The following is a 26,687-nucleotide window of genomic DNA, read 5'->3' as shown; positions in this document are numbered from 1 at the left end:
ATATTGGAGAATCACGAGGTTTTTAATTCTAATATCCAGATTCGCCTGCACTGCACATAAAAGGCATCATATTTATTACAGACGCGATTTTGACGTTTTGGCAGTGGCGCGTAATTTCCCGCATAATTCTCAAAAATAACTCCTGCCACGTCATACGGACTTCTCACTGCACCGCCACATCATACGGACTTCCCACTGCACAGTGACGGAATTCCCTGCGGAATTCTCGACGGACTTCCACAATAATGCAATAAACGGGAATTCCGCGCGGGAATTCCGCGGGAATCAACGCAATGGCGAACGTCCGCACGGAATTCTGCGGAACGCCGGGGAACTGCGAATTCCTTGACGGAATTCCGTATCCGTGCATGCCATGCACAATAGCGGACGTCCGTCATGGAATTCCCGCACGTCGGTGAGAATTCCGCGGTGACGGCCGCCACTGCTGATGCTCTTAGAGCTTGGGTTGCACATAAAAAATTAGTCTATATTTATTCCTGAAATTTTCTCATAATTTATTATTTTATACATTTACTTATTTTAGTACTCTCTCCCATTAAAGATGACTCACTTTATTTTTTAGTTGTCCCAACTAAGATGATTCATTACTAAAAATATAAACACTTTTTTATCTCTATTTTATTCTCTCTATTACTTTTACTTTCTCCACTTAACAAAAAAAATAAAGCTGCATAAAATTCTGTGCCGCCTGAGGAAGGGGTCATCTTCCTTGGGACGGATGGAGTAATTTGTATTTATCTCACTCATCACTTCAATTATTTTATCTCTTTTGCTTTTATATTTCAAGCATATTTTATCTTTCTCTCTTATATTTTATATTAATTACTTCATCCGTCCCACAAAAATATGCACTTCTAAATTTAAACTTTTTTCTCTCTAATAAGATGAGACTCATTCTCCACTAACTATACTTTAATTACTTTTTGTTTCTACTTTCTTTTTTTTAACAATTGTGCATTATAATTCGTGCACAACCAAAAGTGCATAGTCTATTTTTCATAAACGAAATGAGTGTTAATTTTAAGTGAAATGTGAGTTAAGTGAACTAATAGAATATGTAACTTAATTATCTAATATGGTAAAAATTAAAAAGCGAACTACTAGACAATATGGTTTTCACATTTCCATACTTGATAAAAAAAATGTATTTCACCAGATGTCTTTAGATAAAGACTTAATTTCATTTTTTATGAAGGTATTCCCTCCGTCCATGAATATGAGTCTCGTTTTGTCATTTTGGTCATGTCCGCGAATAGTAGTCACCGTTCATTATTTCTATAAATGGTAAAAGGTTCCACTTTTTTTAACATCTGTGTCGGAAAGAAATGAGACTCTTATTAGCGAACGGAGGGAGCATTATAAATAACATTTCAGCGCACTCGGACTTTACATTGGCTTACGAAGAACGTCATAGTCTTCGTATGCAATTAGAAGTTCCGGTTGAGTTTACCATGGATTTTTAAAACATAAAGGGAAAGTATGTAGTAGAAAAAGATATAGTGAAACGAGATAAGTTAACGGAATGTGAAACATACTTACCATTTATGGTAAAAGTGAAATAAAACTTCTAATCTCGGACGAACTGAAAGTAAATTGAGACTACTAATTGCAAACTGAGAGAGTAATACTACTGACTAAGGTGTAAAATCAATTGAGTCAAAGTTAAATTCTACTTATCTTATGATAAAAAGATAATCGAAACTCCTAATTGCGGACCAACTAAAAATAAATCGGGACTCCTAACTGCAAGTTTACCCACATCTTGACATCAATGCAACTAATATGTTGATCCAGCTTTCAGTATTTTTCTTTGATTTTGTAGTAAGCATTTATTGTATCGTTATATTGTTGCTGGTGTGTAAATCGAAATATGATAGTGGGTGACAACTAATGTGACCTGAACAAAGAGCGTGATCGCCTTGACTGAATTAACTCCCCAATGTAGGTCACGAGTTCAATGTGTACTACTAAAATAATTTTGTCAATATCCATGTTCTTGTGTTTCATACTACTCAGTCCTTCCGTCACGTAATATTCATGTTTTGTCATTTCGGTTCGTCCCATAATAAAAATCATATTTTATTTTTACCATAAATAATAAGTAGACCTCACATTCCACCAACTCAGTTCACTCACATTTATTTTAAAACCAATATATAGAAGTGAGATTCATATTCTATTAACTTATTCATCTCGCTGTTCTTTTACATCTCATAAAACTCGTGTCATAACTAAATAAGACTCATATTTCAGGATAAAGGGAGTACTGTAGTGGAGTACATTTTTTTTAAATGTATTTCTTAAAAGCGTATATCACAAAAAGAAAGTAAATGAAAAAAAATAATTGAATTTTATAAGAATAAGTTTTTATTTATAAAAAAATATTAAAAAATAATGCTAAAAATTTACAATGGCCCATACTTAAAATTAGGCCTATAAATTTGTGGAAGAGTATGTTTGGTGGTTCTCTTTTACTAAGTCATTTGTTATACATACGGAGTACTATTTATTTTTTCTATTTTTCAACGTGAAACAAAACTCTTTATTTTATAGCTGTAGTTAACAAAGAAGTTTGCTTTACTTTTCAATGTGAGACAAAGTTGGCTTTGTAAATATATTCATTTGTTTTGTTATGATTATCAATAGATATGTTTTGTTTGAGTTTTTTGTCCTTTAATAAGATAGTTCGAAGTAGTATTTGTATTACATAGAGAAAATAACACACGATTTAAATTTTAGGTGATATATAAATAGCCAAATAGGAGTATGTGTATACGAAACATACAAACCCTCTATAATTATGCAATAATAATACCAATTGAAATGTTTACATGAATGAATATACAAATAGATCTCCAAACTATTATACAGATGGATCACTTTTATTTTAGTTATTTTAATTGTAATTTACTCTTAAGTTGTGCTAATTTTAATTACTCTTTATTTTTAGTTAAATTGCAAAAAAAATTAATTTTTTAATACTAAATTTAAAATAAAATAAAAATGTAAATTGAGTTGTGGCTCAAAAATGAGACTAAAATAAGGCTGAATATTGCAGTTGCCTGAAATAAAAAATACCGATGTGCCAATTGAGAAATTGTGGATGAAATATGGCTATTTATTTGGCTTACAACGTGAATGTTTTTCAGTAGTACTGTATTGTCGATTTTTATACTATTATTTACTTTATTAGTATGTGTACAGTGTGTGTTGATTAAGTTGCACTTGTGTGTCTAACTTTACACTGAAATCTCAATATGAAATCTAGAAATGCTTAATTAAAACTAGACGCTCAAAATTATTTCAAATTATACCCCAAAGTTTGGCTGAACCCAGTTTCAGCACTAGTAGAGTAATTGATTTAGGTACAACTAATTTCATTTTTAAGCATAGATTAGATATATAATGATCTTATTGATTGTAACTAAACTTTGATTTTCCCAGTAATCAATTATCTACCAATCATGATTTTAATAGTACAACAAATTGGTTAAAACCCCAATAGTTGAAACTCTAAAGTTGAGCCAACAAACAATCTAGTAGCAAATCAACATTTAATTATACAGGGATTGTATATAGAAAGAGAAACATGATAATAAGTTTTGAAACGCTCTAATCTCTTAAAAAATAAGCCATTCATATAGTGATGGAAGAACAACCTTTTCCTCTAATACCTACATCTTATTTGAGAGCTCAGAAAATTATGATAGAATCATTATCACTATAAATTACATATAAAAAGTGTTATGATATAATTTTACTATGATTTATTATTTTTAATCATTATGAAAATTTTGATCTAAGATGACAACTCTATCAAAATTTTTGTTATTAATATTTACAAAAACTAGCTGGAGTATATGAAACGACGGGAATACATTAATTTTAAAAATCATAATTTCTCAAGACTTAGTACTTTTAAGACAACCAATTGCATACAAAAGAAGGGTAAATTCAACCTACGAAAACTTGAAACAAACAATAATTAAATGGAAGACTAGGAAATGGAAAAAAGAAGTGTTGAAAGGTGAATCGAACATTAATTGTCGTTACAACTTGTATTTTTAAACTACTGATCAAGTGTTTTAATATGTAATAAATAAAATATGATAAAGAATACATATTTTAGATCATTTTCGTTTATATAACTCTAAGATAGATAAGTTATCTACCCTACCAAACTGTCTCTAATTATATACAAAATCATCTCCATTCTCCCATAATCTTAAGGCATTATACTATAGTTGTAGTAGTAGTTTTCATGGATGAGATACAATATCTCACTATTGGTATCAAATTTACTCAATGTCACTTCTCTAATTAATCGAATACAGTATTAAAATAATATATATTTGAAAAGGATTAAATTTTTAAAAGTTATACAAACACCTTATTTTTGAATTTATCACCTCTAATAATCAATTTTCATTTAGTAAAAGTGACGATAAATTCTAAAAGAATAATTATATACTCTAATTTGTGCTATAAATTCTTGATACTAGGTGAAGTAGGACATAAAATTCTAATACTATCATTGTACTCGATCCATCAATTATTATTTACACAAAGTTAAGTATGCGAGATTTACCAACAACCCAGAGGTGAGAGGTACGGTAGGTTAAAAATTAACTAATTTATAGACATCAAATTTAGTACTCCACAATTAGTATCAAAAGATTATTTAATTATTTATAATTACAAGTAATTAGATTTCACTAATCTCAATTATTTTTTTATGTAATTAATTAATTAATTATAAATAAATAGGTGAGGGCTCCAAGACAATAAACCTTGAAGAAATACATGCATTGTAATACCCAAAACATACTACTATCTTGAAGGGTTCAGCTTATCAACTTTGGTCTCAACAGATTGGAATATACCAACAATAACATAATGACATTTCACCTCTCATAATTAGAACCAAAATCTCCATTAATTAAATCCCTACCTCAACATTAACCTAAATGAAACCACCATTTAAAGTGAGAAACAATTTGATTCTTCTCCAGCAAATGGGAGAGATGGAATCACAAAAACCTCATCACAACATCTCCATGTCAAGAAGAACAAGAAAGGCTCAGAGTGAGCCTAAGAAAAGCAATGTGGAGAGAGAGAATCAGAAAAGCTTGAAGCAGTTCATAGAAGGAAGATGTTCACTAGCACAGCACTTCAGAGAGGAGGAGGAGGAGGAGAAGAAGGTGGTGGTGGTGGTGGTTAGGCCACCTGATGAAGATGGAGATGAACGGTTGAGATCGAAAAAATCAATGGTGAGAAATTACGGTCTACTTCTAAGGCATTTCATCAAGGTAAAGCAAGATTCCTATATTATTAGGTCATGGAGGAAAGCTGCACTCCCAATTAAACTCATCAACCACAAGTGAAAACAAAACCTCTATACCATCATTATTCTCTCTCCTTCTCTACGACTCTATCTATATATATATCGCATATTCATTATCTAGGAGCTTTGTCACGATTTATCGGTCCATCGAAGATGCCATGTACATTTATGTAAGAGAATTTATCTTGTGCTACTACGGTGAATCAACTTTTCATTTTATTTTCTTGGCATGTGATATATGTATAATGTAAACTATCATGTTAACACTTTGCATATATATTTAAATGAATAATGTTTTGGTAATATTCATTTTAATTAATATTACCTAAATATCCCTATTGAGATGCAGCACATTTATAGTCATCTTGAATAGGAGCTGCCTCCAAAGTTCGAAATCGATAGTTGGAAAATAAGCCAAAAATGTGAACTTGATTATATCTCTTACAAGTTGCAATTTCAATTAATTTTAACTTGTGTGAGTTTTATACTTCTACTACTTACCCCATCCTATGAATATAGCTCTATTTTTTTTACATATATTAAAAAAACACTTTTTGTTATTTGAATAATACGTACTATAATTTATGTGAACTTTGTCTAATTTTCCTTATTTATTGTACTCTACATTATATACATTTTAATAAGAACATCTCATAAACCTTGCCCGCGATTAATAGTTGCAGGGAGATCGAGTGAATTTATAATATAGCAATAGAAGATATATCAAGTGAATAATTTTATAAATTTACACTAGATCAGATGATCTTATTCAAGAGCTAACAAGTCGAGCACCCAAAGCTAAGGTTGCCTCTCACATAATCGATTAACTATTTTAAATCAAATCGTTATTTAATTTGAAGGATTAATTAATTTTAAATTTTATATTTTATTTGACTCTCTTATCCCTCAAACACTCACAATTTTATATTTTGTCAATCTATACGATAAGTAGATATATGCTATAGTTCTAGTTATTATGTACAAAAGTGATTTTTTCCACTAAATGGAGACGAATATAGTCTATTTTAGCAAATTCAATCGCCGAAGAGAATCACATGAACAATATTTTATGCAACTAAAATGAGAAAAGGAAACTAAGAATTTTTTTTTTGTTATACAGAAAGGGTGTATGTGAATGTCTCCACCAAATGACAGCAACGAATAAGGAGTACAAAGTAGGGAGTACAAAATATGATCATCAAAAGAAAGAAAGAAAGAAAAAACAACATAATATTTGAAAAGGAAAAATTACAGAAGACAGCAAACAGAAACATAATCGCTACCCAACTAGGGGACCCTAAACAACCTTATGCACTATCAAGCCTCTTTGAAACTCGGATCTCAACAAATGGCCCCAAGATGCGGCAACAGTCAGCTCTACAAGAAATAATCAGGCGTTCTCCTGGTCACGTCGGGTTCCCCTCTCCTTGGAGCTGGCTCAAACTGCAAGTACGCGATCACAAGGTACATCAGAGGCGATTACAAGAAATTACAGATATCAATATGAAAGGAAAACACAAGATTAGACAGGGGTAGAACCTGGATAAATGTATGATCTCTGTGATCGTCAACTTCCAAGATGGATGCCATATTTCCACAGCGGTAGCAGTAATTAGGTGCGCTGAAAATAGTGACGACTTTTTGTTCCTGCAATACAGGTCCACATCATCTAAGAAAACCAGTCTTTACTAATAGTGATAGAAGATACAATGTCTAATGCTTGTAAAATTGCAGTCCTACATGTGCCCAGTTATATCCCTCCATGACCAGCTGATGAGCTCTAGCAATTAGCTTCAAACTGTTGGTGTGGTTGAATTGCTCCGAAATGTCCTGTGGAAAAAAGCTAATTACCTAAGCTGAAAGGAGGAATCAGAAACAAATCCTTGATCAGTAGATGAGAGTACCTGGCCAAAAGTATATCCAGCACCACGTGGAGATATGCCCCAACCACAACGATCATCGGGATCAGACCACAACAGATCACACATGGGACCTTCATGTGGAACTTCTTGAACACGATCAAAGTTCCTAATGTTATCAAGGGTTTCAATGGATGGGGATAATCCACCATGCAGACAGAAGATTTCTGATTCGACCTATTCACAAGATTAGGACCAGGATCACTTAAAAGTTCTGAACCTTCAAAACAAAACTAGTATCTGCATATAGGATTATTATTTTTGCGACTAAACTTCTCATTTATTATCACATACAATTTGGTCTTTCATTTACCAGGCTGCTCATGATTTAATATTTATCAACACAAAATAAAATTGCAGTTCACCTCCACCAAGGTCAAACTATAAAGCAGAAAGAATTATTTTATTCAAACATGTGACCAACCCCAAATGCACGGAACCATGATAAGGAAGAAGCTTACTAACCAATGCGGTCAAAGGAAAATAATCAAATAGGTCAGTGAATGTCTTCCAAACATTGGCACTCCCATACCTACAATCAAATAGGGATTTTCATGGGATATACCATTTACCAAATGAATAGAAAACAAATGAAAAACAGTGTTTTCAAAATATATCCAAAAACACATGACTGAAATAGTATAACACTATATATCAGGAATATTCAAATTAATGTGAGCATATAATCATCACAAATAATCTCATTAAAGTATCGGAAAACATATTTTGGAGAAAATCATACTAATATTTTACACACTATGGAAATTGAAACAATTATAAACAGCACTCTACAATTGTATTTGGTATAGAGGTCATTGTGTTTGGTTTGTTTCCAACTATTAACATTATTCGCTCCTCCATCACTGACATAACATTCCTTTATAGTCGTACGAAAAACTTAAGATTTAATTTACACAATCATCTGATAGTATTCTTTCATAAGAGGAGCATACATCTATCATATGTGAACAAGAAATTTCTACATCTGCACTCTCTTAAGAAATAGAAATGTCTATGTAGCCTTATTCAATTAGCCAAATTCTATTTCATAAGTATGTCTCGTTATTTTGCAGGACATTTTTAAAAGATTTGAGGAAATAAAAATGTGAGTACACACAAAATGAATCCTAGAGCTAGCTGAGAATAGATAGCACGGATATATAATAGAAACTCACTTCCTCAGACATTCATCATAAAAACCATAGACTTGGGTGATCTGCAGGCAAGTAAATGAAAAATAGTGTTAGATTATGGCAGAAAAGGTGTAAATCACAGTATAAAAACTAAAAGATCTGGAAACAAGAAAAGATGGAATATTGTTGTATCAAGAATAACAAGGAAACTAGGAGTGAACTCAATACCTGTCTACTCTCATGATTTCCTCTAAGAATTGTGATACGTTGAGGATAGCGTACTTTCAAAGTCACTAGTAGCTGCAGGAAACAATTTGTTAAGCTTCTCTCGCTAAAAGATTTTTAAAAAATAAAGCGAGGCAGCTAGCATGCTAACATTATCTTTTTTTGAAGTATTATCACAAAATTGATAAACTCATAATGGGAAGAAAATGATATATAAAGAAAATAAAATCATAATCACAATACAAATAACAGAGAGGTATGAGCTATAAAGCATTCATTCATCATATTATCATAGCCTTAATATCAAAAGCAAACATCAATAATGCCAGAAAGGCAAGGCAAAGTTTTAATTTAACTTACAGTAACTGTTTCAACTGAATAGTAACCACGATCGACATAATCTCCCATAAATAGATAGTTTGTGTCCGGACACTGCCAATAAAGAACAGGATAGCATGAGGAACACAGAAACTAAAATCATAAACGTATTGAGATCAATTTCAGCATTGTGGTCAGATGAGCTTGAAAGAAATACTTTATGAATCTTAACAACCTAGCAATTGGCTTCCAGATACCCAGACAGAGAGAAAACACGCAGGCCAAACTCTTTGTTTTTCCAAAGTTATTAGATTTGATAGGCACACAAGTATCAAATAGAAACCTACTAATGACAAAAAAGTGTCTATTTAATTTCAAGCAGTTAATATATGATCAAACAGCTTATCCTTAAAGCAGAATCCTACAATAACTTCCATGGATTCACTAATCATAGTTCACAACAAAAAATAAATCCAAGCAGGTGAACGTTATAGGCAATAAGTACCTTCCCTCCAATGCGGAATAGTTCAGCAAGGTCGTGAAATTGTCCATGAATATCACCACAAATTGTCACGGGACTTTTTACAGGCTGCATCCAGTAGAAAGAGATTAATATAGACCTAGGGCCGCACAGTAAAATCCATCCGTGTAACCAATAATTGATAATTTTGTCAGGGAAAACTAATAGATTACATACAAAACTCAGATTTAGGTAAGACCTAGATACTGAACCACATTGGACAAGCATGAAAGTAAAGATTAGTAGAAATTACCTCGAATTTTTTAAGTTAGAGCCAAGATTCATGATTTCCAAGATCATTATAACTAAAAACTGATTAACATGAAACTTTCACCAGAGGAGCTATGAAGTAAAATATCAAAGGTTTAGGTATAAAATTTTCCAAATAAATATACTGCAGCATAATCTAACCCCGCGATTATTGGCATAATACAACATTTTCCTCCAGTTAATCCATGAGATACGCATATCAGCAAATCAATCAAATCTAAGCGAAGATGTCCAGAATACTCAAATAGGGTACGCTTTCAGGGGAACGAAGGCAACATTCAAACAAAAACAAATTAGTCAAAAACATTATTTCCATACATTTGATTGTGATGTGATGTGATTAAATTGCATAAAAATGTTGAGTTATAGCAAAGGGCATAGAAACCAAATCAGTAAATACCAAATCAAACTATTGTAAAATACACACCTGGACATTGCTTTCCTGCATGAGTATCTCCTTAGCCTTCTCACATAATGTTCTAACCTGCATTTTCAAAAGAAAGAAAATTCACATTCATAATAGCTCCTTTCTTCTCAGAATTACAGTGATCAAACAAGATGCAATAATTCAGTAAAATAATAAATGTCACATAATAGGCACAGTCCAACTTTCCTTGTCTTTATATAACATTTTTATCCACCAAAATGAGCATAAATATCATTTCAAGGTTCATGATAATAGAACTGGAGTACCAACTTCTTATCGTGCCAAAAAAATGAACATGAAGTTTTATTGGTCCAACCAAACTCGTGTAATAAATTAGTACTTGCTAACACATAATTAGATGAGTACACAAAATTAATTGTTCCGAAAAGGACCATAAAGATCACAAAGTAATCTGGGATAAGTTAAAGCTGAACTACCGCACTTCATATTTATTGACATGAAGAGAGTTCACCATTTTTCAGTTGTAGCAACTTTGTTACAGGTATGGACAAACATATAGGGAGTTCTTTAGGCCATAATATACTCAAATTCGCAGATAAATTCAAATCGGGTGTAAACTAAAATTAGCATATAAAATTATAAATTCAACACTCCCAGCGCCATTTTTAGAAATTGAAGCGCTATTCAAAATGGTCTTCAATAGAAGGAAGACCTTTTAAAAACCGTAGAAGGTAGATGAGAGAATAAATGGTATGCATGCAAAATATAGAAGATAGTAAGATACTCACCATGCAACGCACGAAGGAAACATCATTTTATGACAAAACAGGGAAAAACTTAAAAAGATACATTAGCAGGACATGGCACCGCATAGACAATCATAGTCATGCAGCATATGTTTCCGTAATCTTTAACCATAAAGAGAGTCATATCCATTAGATTTTCCATTTTTTAATGAATAAAGAGAAACTAAGGAAGATAAATTATTCATTATTGCATTCTACATCAATTTGCGTACATCCCAGAAATGCTCAAGAAGCTATAAGGCATTTGTCCATTCTATCAGAATACATTAAAAACCTAGATGTTGAGGAGATATTTATACCAAAATGAATGGAGAGCATCAGACCTAAAGATATTGTAATATAGACAATCATAGTCATGCAGCATATGTTTATGTAATCTTCAACCATAAAGACAAAGATATCCATTTGATCTTAATTTCTTATGAGTAAAATTCTTAGAGGCAGAGAGTAAGAGAAAACACATTAAATCTGAACTGAATAAAAAGAACTACATTAAAACACTTTCCAATTGAACCAAACTGAATTTAGTTTAGTTAGATTAGTGTGTTTTAAAATCAGCGAAAACAAGATGACAAAATGGTGTATCTGTTGTGTAAATGAGATTTAGAGACATGAACAAATTACAAAATCAAGAGAGTTCAGAAAATCTGTAAAAAGCAGGGCAAATGAAAATGGGAAAATGAAGCAAAAGTCAAAGATTGAGAAACGAACACAGATGAAAGAAAGGTGCAGAAAAGGGAAAGACAAATCAATCAGGAACTCGGTAAGAAGAGGAAAAATAGAGCTGAATCATGAATGAAAGATAGTTAATTCAGTAATATCCATAGACTCTGCATCTTTTCAATTTGAAAACCAAGAACTGAATTATTTTAGGTCTAGCAACTGAACTGAACCAAATAAACTACATTGTATCAGATTTGTTAAGTAGTTCCGTTTGTTTAATTCTCTTCACTTTTTATGATAAGTAGAATCACATGGGGAAGTCACTCCTAAACCAAATACAACACCATGTCTACCCAATTTTATGTATTTCTTTCGAGCTCCCAAAATTTATGAAATTAAATGTCAAACTTAGTATTTTGGTCCATCAGGTGTCTGGTAATACATTCAACCATCGTACTACAAACTATATGTAACTTGATTTCCGACAGTAAATGTTCCATTCGGGCTGGTGCTGTCAGGAGCGCAGGACGCACTAGGGCAATCAGGTAAAAGGCGCACAGACAGAATAGTTTGAAGCAAATATGACTTAGATTAATTAACCAACAAATATGAGTTAGTTTTGTAATTGGTTATTTATAAATGTGTAATCAATAAACAATGATCAAAATCGAACAATTACTAAGAGGAAAATCTAGTTTACTAAAGAAGAAAAAGGAAAACGGGAGAAAGAGAAAAGAAGAATTATATGATTTCTTTAATAATACTAATAAAAAAAATTCATCGTACACCACGTTCTCATTTAATTTCCTACGTATTTTCATACACAGTGGCCAGTGCTATTAGGAGCACAGGGCACACCGAGGCGATTAGGTAAAAACCTGAGGAGCAGGGCAATTGGGTAATAATGACTTAGGGTATTTGTACTACAAATTCTCCAACTAACAAGGGACTTACATGAACTGTAATAAATGCATTTAAAAGTAATAAATGCATCTAAAAGACCTACACTACCAATTAGTGAAAAACGTTTCAATTTTCAAGTATAAATAACATAATAGGTAAAATAATTTGTCCTCCTTAGCAGCCAACCCTAACTGCTGCCGCGAGCAAATTAAAAGAAGGGAAGTCGGAAATGTGCAGAAGAAGGGATGTGGGGCGAGATGTGGAGAAGGGATGTGGATGTGGAGAAGAAGGGAGAAAGAAGATCAGATTTTGGTTTAGGGATTGCCCCGTCACCATCATCGCACCAGCCACCTTGGGGTGACTCGGGCCTTGCTCTGTGCGCCCCTAGAAATTTCTCTTCCAGAGTCTATCTCTCTCTCTCTATCTCGATAAATTCAAGGAGAGTACTCAATATTCAGACTTTTCCTGAAAAATCTGAATCGAGATGCCGTCGTTTGTGGAAGTGCTGCTCAGAAACAAGAACAGTTGCCCCAACTACACCCTTGAATGCAGCTCGCCTCAGCCACCTTGGGGTGATAACTGTCTAGCCTAGTGTGTCTTGCTCCCTGGACGTGCTTTTGACACATTGATTGCGTTGTGCCTCATAGCTGCCACTCTGATAGCTGATTTGACCCACTATTTTTTTCATATTACATGATTATATGCTGAGGCCGACTCGGGATCTATGCAAATATAACATAGTGCATGAGTAGCATGGTTCAAGATTTGTTTTAACTGATACACCAAAACTACCAAGCAGAATTAAATGCCTATACATACACACTCTTACTTGAGAGCATCTATTTCCCCCATACTATTTCTCTTTCTCTCACTGAATTTCTAATTAGGGTTCTCTATCCCTCATCCACCAGTGATCTGTACCAAATTCGAGTATAGTATGCCAAATCTCACTCTCTATCCCCGTTAACATTAACTGCGTCCTAATAATAAACGAGAAAACATCCAATTTGACACCCAATTATAATGAAATTGAACTGCCTTCATGTCCCAAGCTTCTAAATTTAGTCATTTCCAAGATTTCCTTAAAAATGGTACCACAGAACTATCTATCAATAATCAAATCCAACCAAGAAAAAAGATTTTTTAAAAAATACATCTAAGAATGGCATAGCTGTGGCAAATAATTAATCAAAAAAGGAAGTATCACATGCATATGAAAATCAAAAGCGAGAATTTATAGAATCTAGCAGATCTATACGTTTAGGTCACCGATAAATACCAAACGAAATGAAAAGGAAAAGAAAAAAAACCTCTGGCTCAGACAAGGGTTTGCACTGCATAAGCTGTGCAATCTGTTCATCCAGATTCCCATGGGCGGTCGGAGCCACCAGATCCGCACTCATTTTGCTTTAACTTCTGAATTGAATCAGATCCGCCGCCGTCCGATGCGACGTCACTTTCTTGTGCCGAAAATGGTGAATGGTTATTCCTTATCCCGGGATAGGATGAGAACCCTAGGATGATAATTACTGTAACAAAACGTATCTACATGTGGAGAGAGAGAGAGAGAGAGAGAATGGTGTTGGTGGAGGAAACGATGAAGAGAGGGAAGGGGAGAGAGACGATCAAATTTTAGTATTATTAAATATTTTTATTGATTGTAAATGCAAATGGATCGTTCACTGAAGATATAATTGAACATCGTTGTTTCTATCTCTTGGTTTTATCAAAATCCTCCATTTATTTAAATTTATTGTGTTAAAAATAACTACTAGTATAACAAAGCAATGTATGATGGTATAAATAAAGTACTCTCTTTTTAAAAACAAAATTAACTATTTGTATGAAAACAACTTATAGATTAAGATCTACATATCACAACTGTCACAAAATTACGATTTACGGATCAAAATGTTAAATAAATAGATGCATCAATGAGTTGGCCTAAATAAATTTAAAAGATTGAGACCTAAGAGCATCTCCAATGGCGGACGTCGGGTCGGACGTCGCGACGGGCGACCCGGACGTCCGCCATTGTGGCGTTTAGGGTCGGATACGGACGTCCCGTGAGGACGTCGGGTGTCCTCGGACGTCCCTGCGACGGGCGGGCGGACGTCCGCCACTGTGGCAAGGGTCGGACGTCCCGCTCGGACGTCCGAAATTTTTTTATTTTTTTTAAACCCTATATATACGGCTCGTTGAACTTCATTTCATTTGCACCACTTGTTGTTAACAAGTTTCTCTCTTCTTTTACTACAAATTTCATTTCTACTTTTAATGGAGAACGATGGGAACTCCCCGGCCACGAGCGAGTCGCAGACTCCGGCGTTTCCCATCGACCTGGAGGGAAACGTCAGCGGAAATGCGACAACGGTACCGGGAATGGGACAGATGGGGGGCATGGGTGGGATGATGTCCCCTTATATGTACAATTGGATGGGACAGATGGGTGGTATGGGTGGTATGATGCCTAAGGCAGTCGGGATGGGGGGCATGACCCCAAATATGATGATGCCGGGGATGGGGATGGGGGGCATGACCCCAAATATGATGATGCCGGGGATGATGGCGGGGATGATGCCGGGGATGATGCCGGGGATGATGCATGTGGGAGGGGGTGGCAGGGGCCCTGAACCACTAGCGGACGATGTCTATCGGCCGGTTGTGGATATGCAGTCTACTGATACCCCTTCCACTTATGTTCCGGATACTCAATTCACTAGCATAGACACTTTCTCTTTTGAGGAGTTGGGGATATCTCCAGTCAGGCAGACGCCCGATGATATGAGCGGGGGCAGGGGGAAGGGACGTGGCAAGGGCAAGGGGAAAGCCCCAGGGTCTTCCTCACGAACGGTGGCAGAGGAGGAGGATGAGGAGACGGGAAAGATGACGATCTGGAGCCAGTGGGAAAACGTCGCGCTTGCGAAGGCTTGGATTGCAATTGTCGAGGATCCCTATGTCGGTGCCAACCAGCATATTGACAGACTGTGGCATCGGATCGCTGAAGCCTACCACACACACAAACCGGCTGGGGCGAAGCGTCGCCTTCCCGAACAGTGCCGGAAACAGTGGGAGCGGTTGAGGCCTAAGCTTAGTCGATTTGCTGGCCTCTACCAAAACAACCTCCGCCAGGCAAGCAGCGGTATGTCCGAGGAGGATGTCCGGAACCGTGCCTTTGCTCAGTACCCTGACAGAGCCTTGAAATTCAAACAATTCGACCAGTGGGAGGCCTTTCTCGTGGTGAAGGATTCCCCAAAGTTTTGTGGGGGAGTCGAATCGGGCTGGGCGAAGCGGACGAAGATCAATGCTTCCGGTGAATACAGCAGCAATGCTGGTTCGCACGAGCTCCCGGAAGCCGACGAATTGTCCCCGCTACCGCAATCAGACTCTCGCCGTCGTCGTCGCCCGGTTGGGCAAAAGGCTGCGCAGCGGAGGGCTAGGGGAACCAGCGGCGGTAGCGGGTCATTCGAGGTCGAATCGGAAGCCTCTGCTCCCCAAGAAGATATCGACCGCCTCGCCCGCGTGCAGTTAACGACAAGCTTGGTCCGGACCATGCATAGGTGGCATAGCACGACCGATCCGCTGTACAAGAGGATGCTGAAGGATGTCATCGATGGATGTCGGCGCGATTTGGGGATGCCCCCCATTGGAGATGATGGCGCCGAGATTAGCGGAGGGGACGACGGGGGCGGCACGGGCGACGGTGACGGCACGGGCGACGAGGACAGCGCGGAGTGAGCCAGGGATGTTGGATTATGTATTTTTCTTTTTTTGAATGACTATGTATTTTGCTTTTTTTCTAACTATGTTTTTTTTATGTTTTATGAATATGTATTTTTGCCCGTATTTTGCTTTCCCGTATTCCGTGTCAAATTTATATTTCCGTTTTTACGTAATTAAATTATTGTGATTTTTTTTATTGCGGGATGTCCTAGTGGGAAGGGCGGACATAGGAGGGGAAGTCCTAGTGACGTGGCAGTGGTATGGGAAGTCCTAGTGACGTGGCAGGAGGTGTTTTTGGGATGTCCTAGTGGATGTCCTAATGGGATGTCCGCCCACTGGAGATGCTCTAAAATCGACCTGTTATAATTGCAAATAGTAATCAGGCTATTTGTCTTAGCAAGAATGAGTCGTTGGGCTACGTGGAATGACTCGATCAAGCGAATTGCAAGTCATCGCGAATACGAAAGGTCGAAGTGTTTTATATAAGAGTGAATAAGAACATGAATAAACATTCAAATTATAGTAATAAACATAAAATTTTTAGGGCTTTTTGTTTATACAGTTGGGTTCTATTTAACTATCTTTCGATTCAATAGTTTTCAATATCTCAATCATTAAAGAAAGTGCATAAATTTGAAAATTTCAATAGATTTATGGATAATATCTAAATTTGGATTCAGTTTTTCCATATAATGAATAGTGATAAAGATATTTTGTTAGAATATGCGTACTTTACATATTTGTATTTGTGCAAGATAGAGATCATAGAGAGATCAAAATCTTTATATAGTTGTATTCGAGCAAGATAGAATATGCGTGCTTTTCATATTACCCTCCATTTATTAGTAGTACAAACTATTCGAAGCAAGATAGGGATCGGGGATGTTACTCTCTCTGTCCGCAAATAGGAGTCTCGTTTCTCTATTTTGGTTCGTCCACGAGTAGGAGTTTCAGTTCACTTTTACTATAAATGGTATATAGGTTTCACATTCCAATAACTCATTATACTCACATTTTATTTAAAACTAATATATACTTTTGAGACTCATATTCCACTAAATTTTTTCTACCCACTTTTCTAAACATTTCTTAAAATCCATGTCGGAAAGAAATGAGACTCTTATCCGCGGACGGAGAGAGTATTACTTAACGTCGACTTTTTCATACTATTTATTTCACTCCAGTGACAAGTCTCTCAACCATTCATACCATATAAATTCTCTTTTTAATACTTCTGATATTTAGTCCTAAAATGGTTTGAATTTGGTAAATTTCACAAATTCATATTGCGCAATGTCGAATTATTTGCTTGGGACATTTTCTTGAAAATGCTTAATTGCGGACGATTAATTGATTTCGATATTCCTTGCTTCGAGCAATTAGGATTTCTTTACAAGTTTGTTTATTCTTAGTTTGATCTTCTTATATCTTAGAATCAGTATCCATATAAAGGCTTCATATGTGATTGACGAAATCATTCAACATTTTTCAATAATATTTTTTGTGATTTTATCTTTTGAGTTGTCTATCGAAATTTCAATTCCTTGAAAAATTAATCCGAAGACTTCATACCAGTAGATGAATGATGTCACAAATGGGGATGACTAAATTGTGTGATAAGTCGTGGATGGAATGGTTGACACCATAAACGAGGGTGAAAATTCGTTTGATAAGTCAAATAAAAGTCTTGATGAATTAATTGAAAATTCAAAAGAGATATAAACTGAGAAAAAATATCATTGAAAAAACTAATTAATGTTGAACCATGTTTAGCTACCAAAAATTTACACTTTTAAGGATACAAAAATAGAGAGCAATTACTTGTGATGAAATTTTTTGAAAACTAACCACAATTTAGGATGAAAAAAAAAGCATTTCTAAGTTGAGTATAAATTATCTTAATCTTTTGTTATGACGCTTTTATTTGTGTTCCCTAATAATACTTATGAGATATCAAATGTTTTGTTTAATAAGACCTACAACTCTATAAACATACAAAATTTCATCTCTAATATTTATATACTCCCTCCATCCTATGAAAATAGACTAAATTTTCTTTTTCGTCCGTCCCACAGAAATACTCCATATCCATTTATAGAAACTTTTTCTCCTTTTTTACTCTATCATTTAAGTATTAAAACTCATATCCTCAATTAGTTTATTTCTATGGGACGGAGGGAGTATTTATTTATTACACTTTGATTTATGTGTTAAGAGTGTATTTTTAATTGAGTTTATTCCACTTCTTAATTCCAGTATGGCAATTTTAAAGAAAAATTATATAATTTGCAGTCTCGATGTTTTTATGGTGATATCACCTTGACGAATGTTTATAAATTCTGTAACTAAATAGGTATATTTATGGGCATTATATAACAGAGTGATCTAGAATAAGCAAGTAGATCAGATCGGCCAGAGTCAATAGGAAAACGAAATATGGTTGAATTGGACTAATAGTTGAAGTGGTCTCGAGTCATTTTTAAAAAGAATGACCTTCCCAAACTTAAGCCCCTTAGAAATCCAGTTCGGACAATACTCAATACCATCAATCCTATATTATACTCCATATGTCTGTCTGCTATTAAGAGTCTCGTGATCTTAGCGGCATGAATTTTAAAAAAAATGTTAATAAAAGTGGATGGAAAAAAGTTAGTAGAATATGAATTTCATTTGTATATATTAGTTTTAAATGAAATGTGGGACCCTATTACCATTTATAGTAAAAGTGAACCGGGACTCATATTCACGGACATACTAAAATGGAAGAACGGGACTCCTATTCGCTGACAGAGTTTCTATTTAATTATTTTTACTATATTCATTATACTTTCTTCAAATATCCCTTCTTTAAATTTAATTCTCTAAAATATAATTATAATAAAATAAACTTGAACATGCATATTTATTTATTAAATATTATTATAGTGTTTCTTGTATTTTGAAAACAATCTAACAATTACAATACGTATGCGAACCATATTTAATTTTTTTTTGGTAATTTTATAATTTACACGTATGAAGGGCATATAAATATTTGGAAGAAAATTACGAATAGTTTGTTACAAATAAAAGATGAAACAAAATACAGAGTGTATTAATAAATTATAATCTCGTTAAATAGCTAGGCTAGAAAGAAATAATTAGCATTGGGGTTTTAAGTTTTATATGTGAGTATAATAAAATAATACTATAAAATGAACAAAGTGTGATTAAATTTGTTAGGTCTATGGTATGGAGCGATGATATCTCGTTATTTTAATTTCCTAAATCGAATGGAATTGAGAAATCCTATAGGCATTATCTTATGTTATCTTTACTTATTAATTCCTAAATTATAACCCTACCCTATAAAATGACATCAATCTTCGGTTCATCAACACTCACAACACATTCAACTGAATACAATCAAAATATTCCTACTGTATTCTAAATATCTATAGCTGAAGCAGAATGAAAACAATCAAGCTATTTGGATCCTCTCTCCCGGCTAAACAACATGATGATCAAGATACTATTACCACCAACGATGACGCTTCAAGAAAAAGAAAGTTTAGCCCTAATCAAGAAGAAGATGATGATGATGATCATTCATTTATTCCCAAGAAACCTAAACTGTGTGATGATGGAGAAGAAGGAGAAGATGCCGTGCCACCATCAGACTTCCATCCAGTCTCAGTTACGACCGGAGAAGATGATGGTGATGCAGTTTCACCAATATCAGCGTTCTTTCCGGAAGAAGGTAATGATTTATTTATTCCCAAGAAATCTAAACTGTTGAAGCTGTCTGATGATGGAAAAGAAGGAGAAGAAACCGTCCATCCACTCTCATCAGTTACAACCGACGAAGCCATTTTGGGGAAAAGAAAGTCAAGTTTTAATCAAGAAGAAGAAGATGATGATGATGATGATTCATTTATTCCCAAGAAACCTAAATTGGCGACGGAAAGCCCTAATCCAGAAGAAGCAGTTCCACCTAGAATGTTGGCGAAAGGAAGCTCAATTCAAGAGGAAGACTATGATTTATCTCTTTCCACAAAACCTAGAATGTTCAAGTTATTTGGAGTCTACATCTCCATTGATGATCAAGAGGGTCACACTGTTATACAAAACCCTAATCAAGATGATCAAGCACCTATACAAAACCCTAATCAAGAGGAGGAAGAAGAAGAAGAAGAAGAAGCTCCTGATCCACCAGAGGGAAATGATCTAGTTTTCATGTTCGAGAAGGAGCTTACTTCTACAGATGTTGCGCGGAATCAGAATCGGTTGCTCATCACCAAAAGGACTAGTTTGCGATTGATGGCAGCTTTGACGGAAGAAGAGAGGGGAAGGGTGGAAGTGAATGGAGGAGATAATCTGAGGGTGGTGACAACAGATCCAAATGGTGTTGAATACATATTGAAGTTGAAGAGGTGGGCTGGTTCAAGTGCCTTAGTGTTGAAACATGAATGGGGGAAGCTCGTGCGCGCAAACGGATTGCAGATGGGGGATTCCGTTGTCGGGTGGGGCTATCGCGTAGATGATGAATTCCGTTTGTTTCTCTATATTATCAAGAATCAATTCAATTAGAAAACTCTTGAGAGCCATGAACAGCCTACACGCCGAAATCTCAGACCCCGAGCGCTATCAAGACTGTGTCCGTTGTTAAGTTGTATGTCACGTCATTAATGTAATAGGATATAGAGTCGGACGTAATTATAAGTCCCTTTCCGGGTTTTCTATGTGGTTCTTTCCCGGATCGCAAAAGAGAGTCGAACCACCCTAGGGTCCTTAGTATAAATAGAGACTTATATGACTTATTCCTTTAAGAAATACTAGTAATTAATTAAGCTCTATTTTTAATTCTCTTGATTCACGCATCAAATCCTCACTGAACCAAGGCGATCGACGCTGCTGGACTCACCATCCCTCGAACATTTCTTAGCAGAATATGATAAAGGTGAAATTGCCTTATCAGTCCTTGAATATATTTTTGCTTTTTATTGTGTAAGGGCATCTCCAGTGGCTTTCGTCCAGCAATAGCTCAGCCACAAACTCCTCCTGCCACATCATCAGCACTAAAAATTCTCCTGCCACATCATCAGGACAAGCAAATAGCCCAACAATAGCCTAGTCACATCACCCCTAATTATATAAACCAAATAATTGACAATCACACAAAATAAGAAATTAAATTTACGACACAGATACGGGAAAATCCAATTATTTTATTTAAATTTTAAAAAAGGTACATTTGAAAAAATTACATAATTAAAAAAAAAAACTAACGTCGTGCAATCCTCCGCGCCCACAACTCTTCAATTAAATCCTTTTGGAGTCGAATATGAGCATCCGTTTGGCGCATGTCGGCATGTGCTTGGAGGAGGTCGGCTTCATCGTGCGGGACCCCATTTCGTACGTTGGGGGCGGCTATGTCGTGGCTTGGACCGGCTTCATTATCGTCGTTGGCCTAACTAGTCACTCGTATACCTTCATCTTTGACAATCATGTTGTGCATGATAATACAGGCGTACATTATATCAGCAATGCAGTCGATATGCCACAAACGCGTTGGACCCCTAATTGCCACCCATCGCGACTGGAGCACACCAAATGCGCGCCGACTCCTGGCGTTCCGCAAAGTAGGCCTTCCTCTCATCCAATGCACATCTGATCGTTTTCACAAAGACGGGCCACCTAGGGTATATCCCATCTGCCAAGTAGTAGCCCATATCATGGTGGGTCCCGTTGGCGACAAAACTGATGGCCAGACCGACGCCCTGGCACTGCTCGTTGAAAAGGGGCGACGAGTTGAGGATGTTGAGGTCGTTGTTCGACCCGGCTATCCCAAAATACGCATGTCAAATCCATAGCCGGTAGTCAGCAACGGCCTCCAGGATCATCGTGGGATTCTTTCCCTTGTAGCCGGTCGTGTAGAACACCTTCCAGGCAGCGGGACAGTTCTTCCACTCCCAATGCATACAATCTATGCTGCCTAACATACCCGGGAACCCATGCTTCTCCCCGTGCATCTGCATCAGATACTGGCAGTCTTCGCGAGTAGGGCTTCGAAGGTACTGATCACGGAAAATTTCAATCACGCCCTGACAGAAATATTTCATACATTCAAGGGCAATCGACTCACCGATGTGGAGGTACTCGTCCCACATGTCTCCCGCGCCTCCGTAGGCCAACTGCCTGATTGCCGCAATGCACTTTTGAATAGGTGTGTGGCCGGGTATGCCAGTCGCATCGTGCCTGAAGCGGAAATACAGATATCGCTGCTCCAAGGCGTTAACAATACACATAAACAGGGCTATGCTCATCCTTAAACGGCGCCTGAAATGGTTGTCGTTGAACCGCGGCTCCTGTGCGAAGTAGTCTGCGTATATGCGCTGATGTGCAGCTACGTGATCACGTTCAATCATTGTTCGGCGGTGGACAACTGGTCATGGTCGAGGTCGAGGTACCGCCGGCTGCAAGGCCCTCTGCAACAGCCGATCAATCTCACGGTTCGTATAGGCCTCTAACGCTTCGTTCATTCGACGATCGTATTCCTCATCATCCCCACCACTACCACCACTACTACCACCAACGTTGCTTATTTCCCGTTGTTGATCTTGTACAGAAATTAAGATAGAGAGAATACTCGTTAAAACAATTGGTGCGAATGAAAATGACGTGCAAATCGCGTATATATAGTGTTTCAAAAATTTTAAAAAAAAACATTAAATTCGCTCGCCGATTGCTCGCCGGTCCTGAGCCTGCAATTGCGGAGAGCAGACCGGCGAGCGCATCGGCGAGCGCTCGCGAATCGGCCAGAGCTCGCCGAAATGGCGCTCGCCGGTTCCAATGGTTCAGCGAGCGGACCGGCAAGCGTCGGAAATCGGCTAGCCAGCCCGCTCGCCGCCATTGGAGATGCTCTAAAGCCATCCACAACGCTGTTCCTATACCGTTCCTATACCGTTCCTTAAACCACTATTTGAGGGCCCCACTGTACTTTTTTACTCCATTCCTTAACTAAGGAACGGAACCTGCAACTCTCCGTTCCTTAACCGTTCCTTAAATTAATATTCATTCAATTTAATTTTTTTTTATTTCCAACCCAATTCAATTTAAATAAACACACTTTATTAAAAAACAAACACACTTTATTAAAAAACACACAACATTAAAAAAATTTACAACTTAAACTTAAAAAAATAAAAAGCACACAATTAAAATCCTAAAAAATAAAAAGCACACAATAAAAATCCTAAAAAAATAAAAGTACACAATTTTAATAATTTCATCCGCCAAAATTTGCCCAAATGTGCTCAATTAGATCTTGTTGGAGTTGGGTGTGGGCACTAGAGTCGCGTGTCCTTGCACGAATAGATAACCGTTCTTGTATAGACGGATGCGCTCCACTTCGAGGCGGACTACTTGCGGTTGAGCTTCCGGGGGATTCGTCGTCGAACCAATTTCCCGCCTCGGGTCCTTCGTCTTGGACAATCATTTTGTGCAAGATTATGCACGTATACATGATGTCGACCATGTTTTCCATGAACCACGTACGAGCCGGGGCTTTGATGATGTTGAAGCGCGCTTGGAGAACCCCGAACGCCCTCTCCACATCCTTGCGAGCAGCCTCCTGCTTCTGCGCAAAAAGAGTCTGCTTTGGGTTCGCAGACCCACTGCACGTCTTCACGAAGGTAGGCCACTTCGGGTAGATGCCATCGGCGAGATAGTACCCCATTTTATAAAGCCGGTTGTTGGCGACGAAGTTTATGGCCGGCGCTTTACCATCCAAAACTTCGGTCAAGAGGTCGGACTGGTGGAGCACGTTTACGTCGTTGTTCGACCCGGGGACCCCGAAGTACGCGTGCCAGATCCAAAGTCGGTAGTCGGCAACGGCCTCGAGTATAACGGTTGGGTGGGTGCCTTTGTGGCCGCTCGTGTAGGACCCCTTCCACGCCACCGGGCAATTCTTCCATTGCCAGTGCATGCAATCGACGCTGCCGAGCATCCCGGGGAATCCGTGCACTGTTTCGTGAAGGTCGAGCAGGAACTGACAATCGGCCGTGCTTGGCCCCCGGAGAAATTCGTCGCTGAAGGCTGCCCCGAACGCCTTTGCAGAATTTGAGCAAGCACAGTCGCCCAGTGCTGTCTTCGATGTGGAGGTATTCGTCGAACATGTCGGTCGTTTGTCCCGTCGCAAGCTGGCGGATTGCTGCAGTACATTTCTGCAGCGTCGTGTGGCTGGGACGGCCGACCGCGTCGAACCCTTCCTGGAAGAACTCTTCCCGGGCTGCCAAAGTATTCGCGATGTGGAGAAATAGCGGTTTCCCCATGCGGAAACGGCGACGGAAGTACGTATCTCCCCAAACCGAGTTATCGCAGAAGTAGTCGCGTACTAACCTTGCGGCGGCTTCCTCCCGGTTACGATGGATGTACGTACGGGAGCGTCGTTGGGGCGGCGCGGCTTCTTCCGCCTCCCGTCGTCGATCTTCTTCAAGTGATTGTTCCAATATTTGTTTGATTAAATTTGGGAGAAGGAAAATAGAGTTGATTTGAGATGAAAATTGGGGTGAAAATAGAGAGGAATAGATGTGTGCTTGTGATTGAAATGAGTATGAAATATGAGTATTTATAGAGTAAATAAATAAAATAAAAATTTTTAAAAAAAATAAAAAACGGATATAAAAAAAAAGGGCTCATTATCGTTGCAAAAAAAAAAAAATTTATTAAATTCGAATTTAAAAAAAAAATGAATTATTGCGTCACCGGACGAAGCCCACTCGCGGGGCAGCGAGTGGGCTTCACGCGTCGAATGGGAGGCCGCCACGTCGCCTCGGCGCGTGGCGGAACGTTCCGTTCTGCGTTCCTCCGGAACGGAACGCGGCACAGCATAGGAATGGCGACGGCACGGAACGCATCCCGCAACGCGTGCCGCCGCGGAACCGTTCCGCCGGAACGGCATAGGAACCGCAACGGCACAGCGTTGCGGGTGCCCTAATGAGTTTGAGTCATAGAGTAATATAAACTCTTTTCAAGCAGAAATTCCTTATCTGCTTCCTCATTTGTATACATTTCTTGTTTGTTCTCTCCCTTCAATCTGTTTTTGACTCATTTCTATTAGTTCTCTAGTACAAGATGTTTTTTTGTCTTAGGGTCCGTTCGGTACACGAAATTGGAATTGAATTGGAACTAAAATTCTACAGAATTGAATTTGAAAGAATTGAATTCAATTCCAAATCCTTTGTTCGGTAAATTGATATAATTGATATGAAGTTGAATTCAATGAAATTATACAATGTGTGTATGTGCGTGTGTGTGAAGGTATGTGTATGTATGTATAATGTGTGTGTGTGTGTGTTTGTCCAGGTGTGTATATATATATATATATGTGTGTGTGTGTGTGTGTGTTTTGCAGGTGTGTATATATGTCTGTGTGTGTGTGTTTGTGCAGGTCAGCAGGTGTGTGCGTGTAGGTGTGTGTATATGTGTTCAGGTGTGTGTTTGTGTATGTGTGTGTAGGTGCAGGCATGTGTGTGTATGTGTTTAGGTGTGCAGGTGTGTGTTTGTGTGTGTATATGTGTTTACGTGTGTGTGTTTAGGTGTGCAGGCGTGTGTTTGTGTGTGTGTATATGTGAGTGTGTGTGTTTGTGTGTGCGTGAGTATGCTATGTGTGTGTGTGAGTGTGCTGTGTGTATGTGACAGTGTGTGTATGTGTGTGTGTGTGTGACCGTGTGTGTAACTGTGTGAGAGTGTGTGACCCTGTGTGTAACTGTGTGTGAGTGTGTATGTGTGTGACAGTGTGTGAGACTGTGGGTGTTGTGTGTGAAAGTGTCATTTTTTTAACTATTTAGAATTTCAATTTTCTACTTGGAATTCAAATTGTGGAATTGAAAGGAATTGAAACTTTAATTCAATTCTAAATCCGGATATTTTGCGGTACCGAACAGCGGATTTGGAATTGAAGGCTCCAATTCCAATTCCAATTCCAATTCCAATTCGATAGCCCCAATTCCGTGGTACGGAACGGAGCCTTACTAAAAATGAAATTAACTACAACTCAACGTTGTCTGATTGTTCAATAATTTATATGATGAATTAGTTAAAGAGGAGTAAAAGAAGGGAATAAGGTCTGGGTGGTGTAGTCGGTTATCACGCTAGTCTCACACACTAGAGGTCCCCGGTTCGAACCCGGGCTCAGACATAGATTTTTTATATATATTTTAAAAAATTAATATCACAACCAATTTTCTCACATATTTGTAGGTTTGTGTTGGGACACTACTAAAATTACCAAGCTTGAGCAGTAGCAGACCTCATACAAATTGACTAGAATTCATTCCGGGTCCGGATTTGGAAAGTTTTCACTATCAAAATGTGTCTTTGTCGTTCGGCATATCTAAAGGTTGTCCTCTCGTGCTCAGAATTTGTCGCCAGATGTTCGCAGCTGTAGCTCGAACCATCAGCAAGCTCTAACT

At 37.3% G+C, this 26,687-nt stretch overlaps 2 protein-coding genes and 1 non-coding gene across 4 annotated transcripts; 2 read left to right on the top strand and 1 right to left on the bottom strand.

The window, feature by feature from the left end:
* Nucleotides 1-6,446: 6,446 nt before the first annotated feature.
* LOC121762073 (serine/threonine-protein phosphatase PP2A-2 catalytic subunit-like) lies at nucleotides 6,447-14,199 on the bottom strand. Its single transcript, XM_042157835.1, has 11 exons — nucleotides 13,821-14,199; nucleotides 10,178-10,234; nucleotides 9,466-9,549; nucleotides 9,003-9,074; nucleotides 8,646-8,717; nucleotides 8,460-8,500; nucleotides 7,750-7,816; nucleotides 7,270-7,461; nucleotides 7,106-7,195; nucleotides 6,905-7,012; nucleotides 6,447-6,808 (listed from the first exon to the last, which is right to left on the bottom strand). Exons 1-11 carry the CDS (start codon nucleotides 13,911-13,913, stop codon nucleotides 6,743-6,745), a joined length of 942 nt encoding a protein of 313 aa, XP_042013769.1. The 5' UTR covers nucleotides 13,914-14,199; the 3' UTR covers nucleotides 6,447-6,742.
* A 5,434-nt stretch (nucleotides 14,200-19,633) lies between these two features.
* Nucleotides 19,634-21,023, top strand: LOC121761495. 2 transcript variants are annotated; one of them, XM_042157137.1, is made up of 2 exons: nucleotides 19,634-19,930; nucleotides 20,033-21,023. In XM_042157137.1, exons 1-2 carry the CDS (start codon nucleotides 19,684-19,686, stop codon nucleotides 20,800-20,802), a joined length of 1,017 nt encoding a protein of 338 aa, XP_042013071.1. In that variant the 5' UTR covers nucleotides 19,634-19,683; the 3' UTR covers nucleotides 20,803-21,023. The 2 variants fall into 2 exon arrangements, with proteins under 2 accessions (XP_042013071.1, XP_042013070.1); XM_042157136.1 differs by having other exon boundaries at nucleotides 19,634-19,972; nucleotides 20,066-21,023.
* Nucleotides 21,024-26,339: 5,316 nt separating this feature from the next.
* On the top strand, nucleotides 26,340-26,413 carry TRNAV-CAC. Its single transcript has one exon. It is a non-coding gene; the product is annotated as a tRNA-Val (tRNA).
* The last annotated feature ends 274 nt before the right edge of the window (nucleotides 26,414-26,687 follow it).

The sequence above is a fragment of the Salvia splendens genome, chromosome 13, assembly GCF_004379255.2.
Source record: "Salvia splendens isolate huo1 chromosome 13, SspV2, whole genome shotgun sequence".
Taxonomy (NCBI): Eukaryota; Viridiplantae; Streptophyta; class Magnoliopsida; order Lamiales; family Lamiaceae; genus Salvia; species Salvia splendens.
This window is presented reverse-complemented; position numbering and strand designations above follow the sequence as displayed.

Bases quoted from the DNA above. Each gene is read 5' to 3' on its own strand.
- LOC121762073 (XM_042157835.1), bottom strand. From the start codon at position 13,913: ATGAGTGCGGATCTGGTGGCTCCGACCGCCCATGGGAATCTGGATGAA. The intron at 7,196-7,269 runs GTACTCTCATCT...TTTTTTCCACAG, and splicing joins CTGGATATACTTTTGGCCAG to GACATTTCGGAGCAATTCAA. The intron at 6,809-6,904 runs GTTCTACCCCTG...GCGTACTTGCAG, and splicing joins GAGATCATACATTTATCCAG to TTTGAGCCAGCTCCAAGGAG.
- LOC121761495 (XM_042157136.1), top strand. From the start codon at position 19,684: ATGAAAACAATCAAGCTATTTGGATCCTCTCTCCCGGCTAAACAACAT. The intron at 19,973-20,065 runs GTAATGATTTAT...CACTCTCATCAG, and splicing joins AGCGTTCTTTCCGGAAGAAG to TTACAACCGACGAAGCCATT.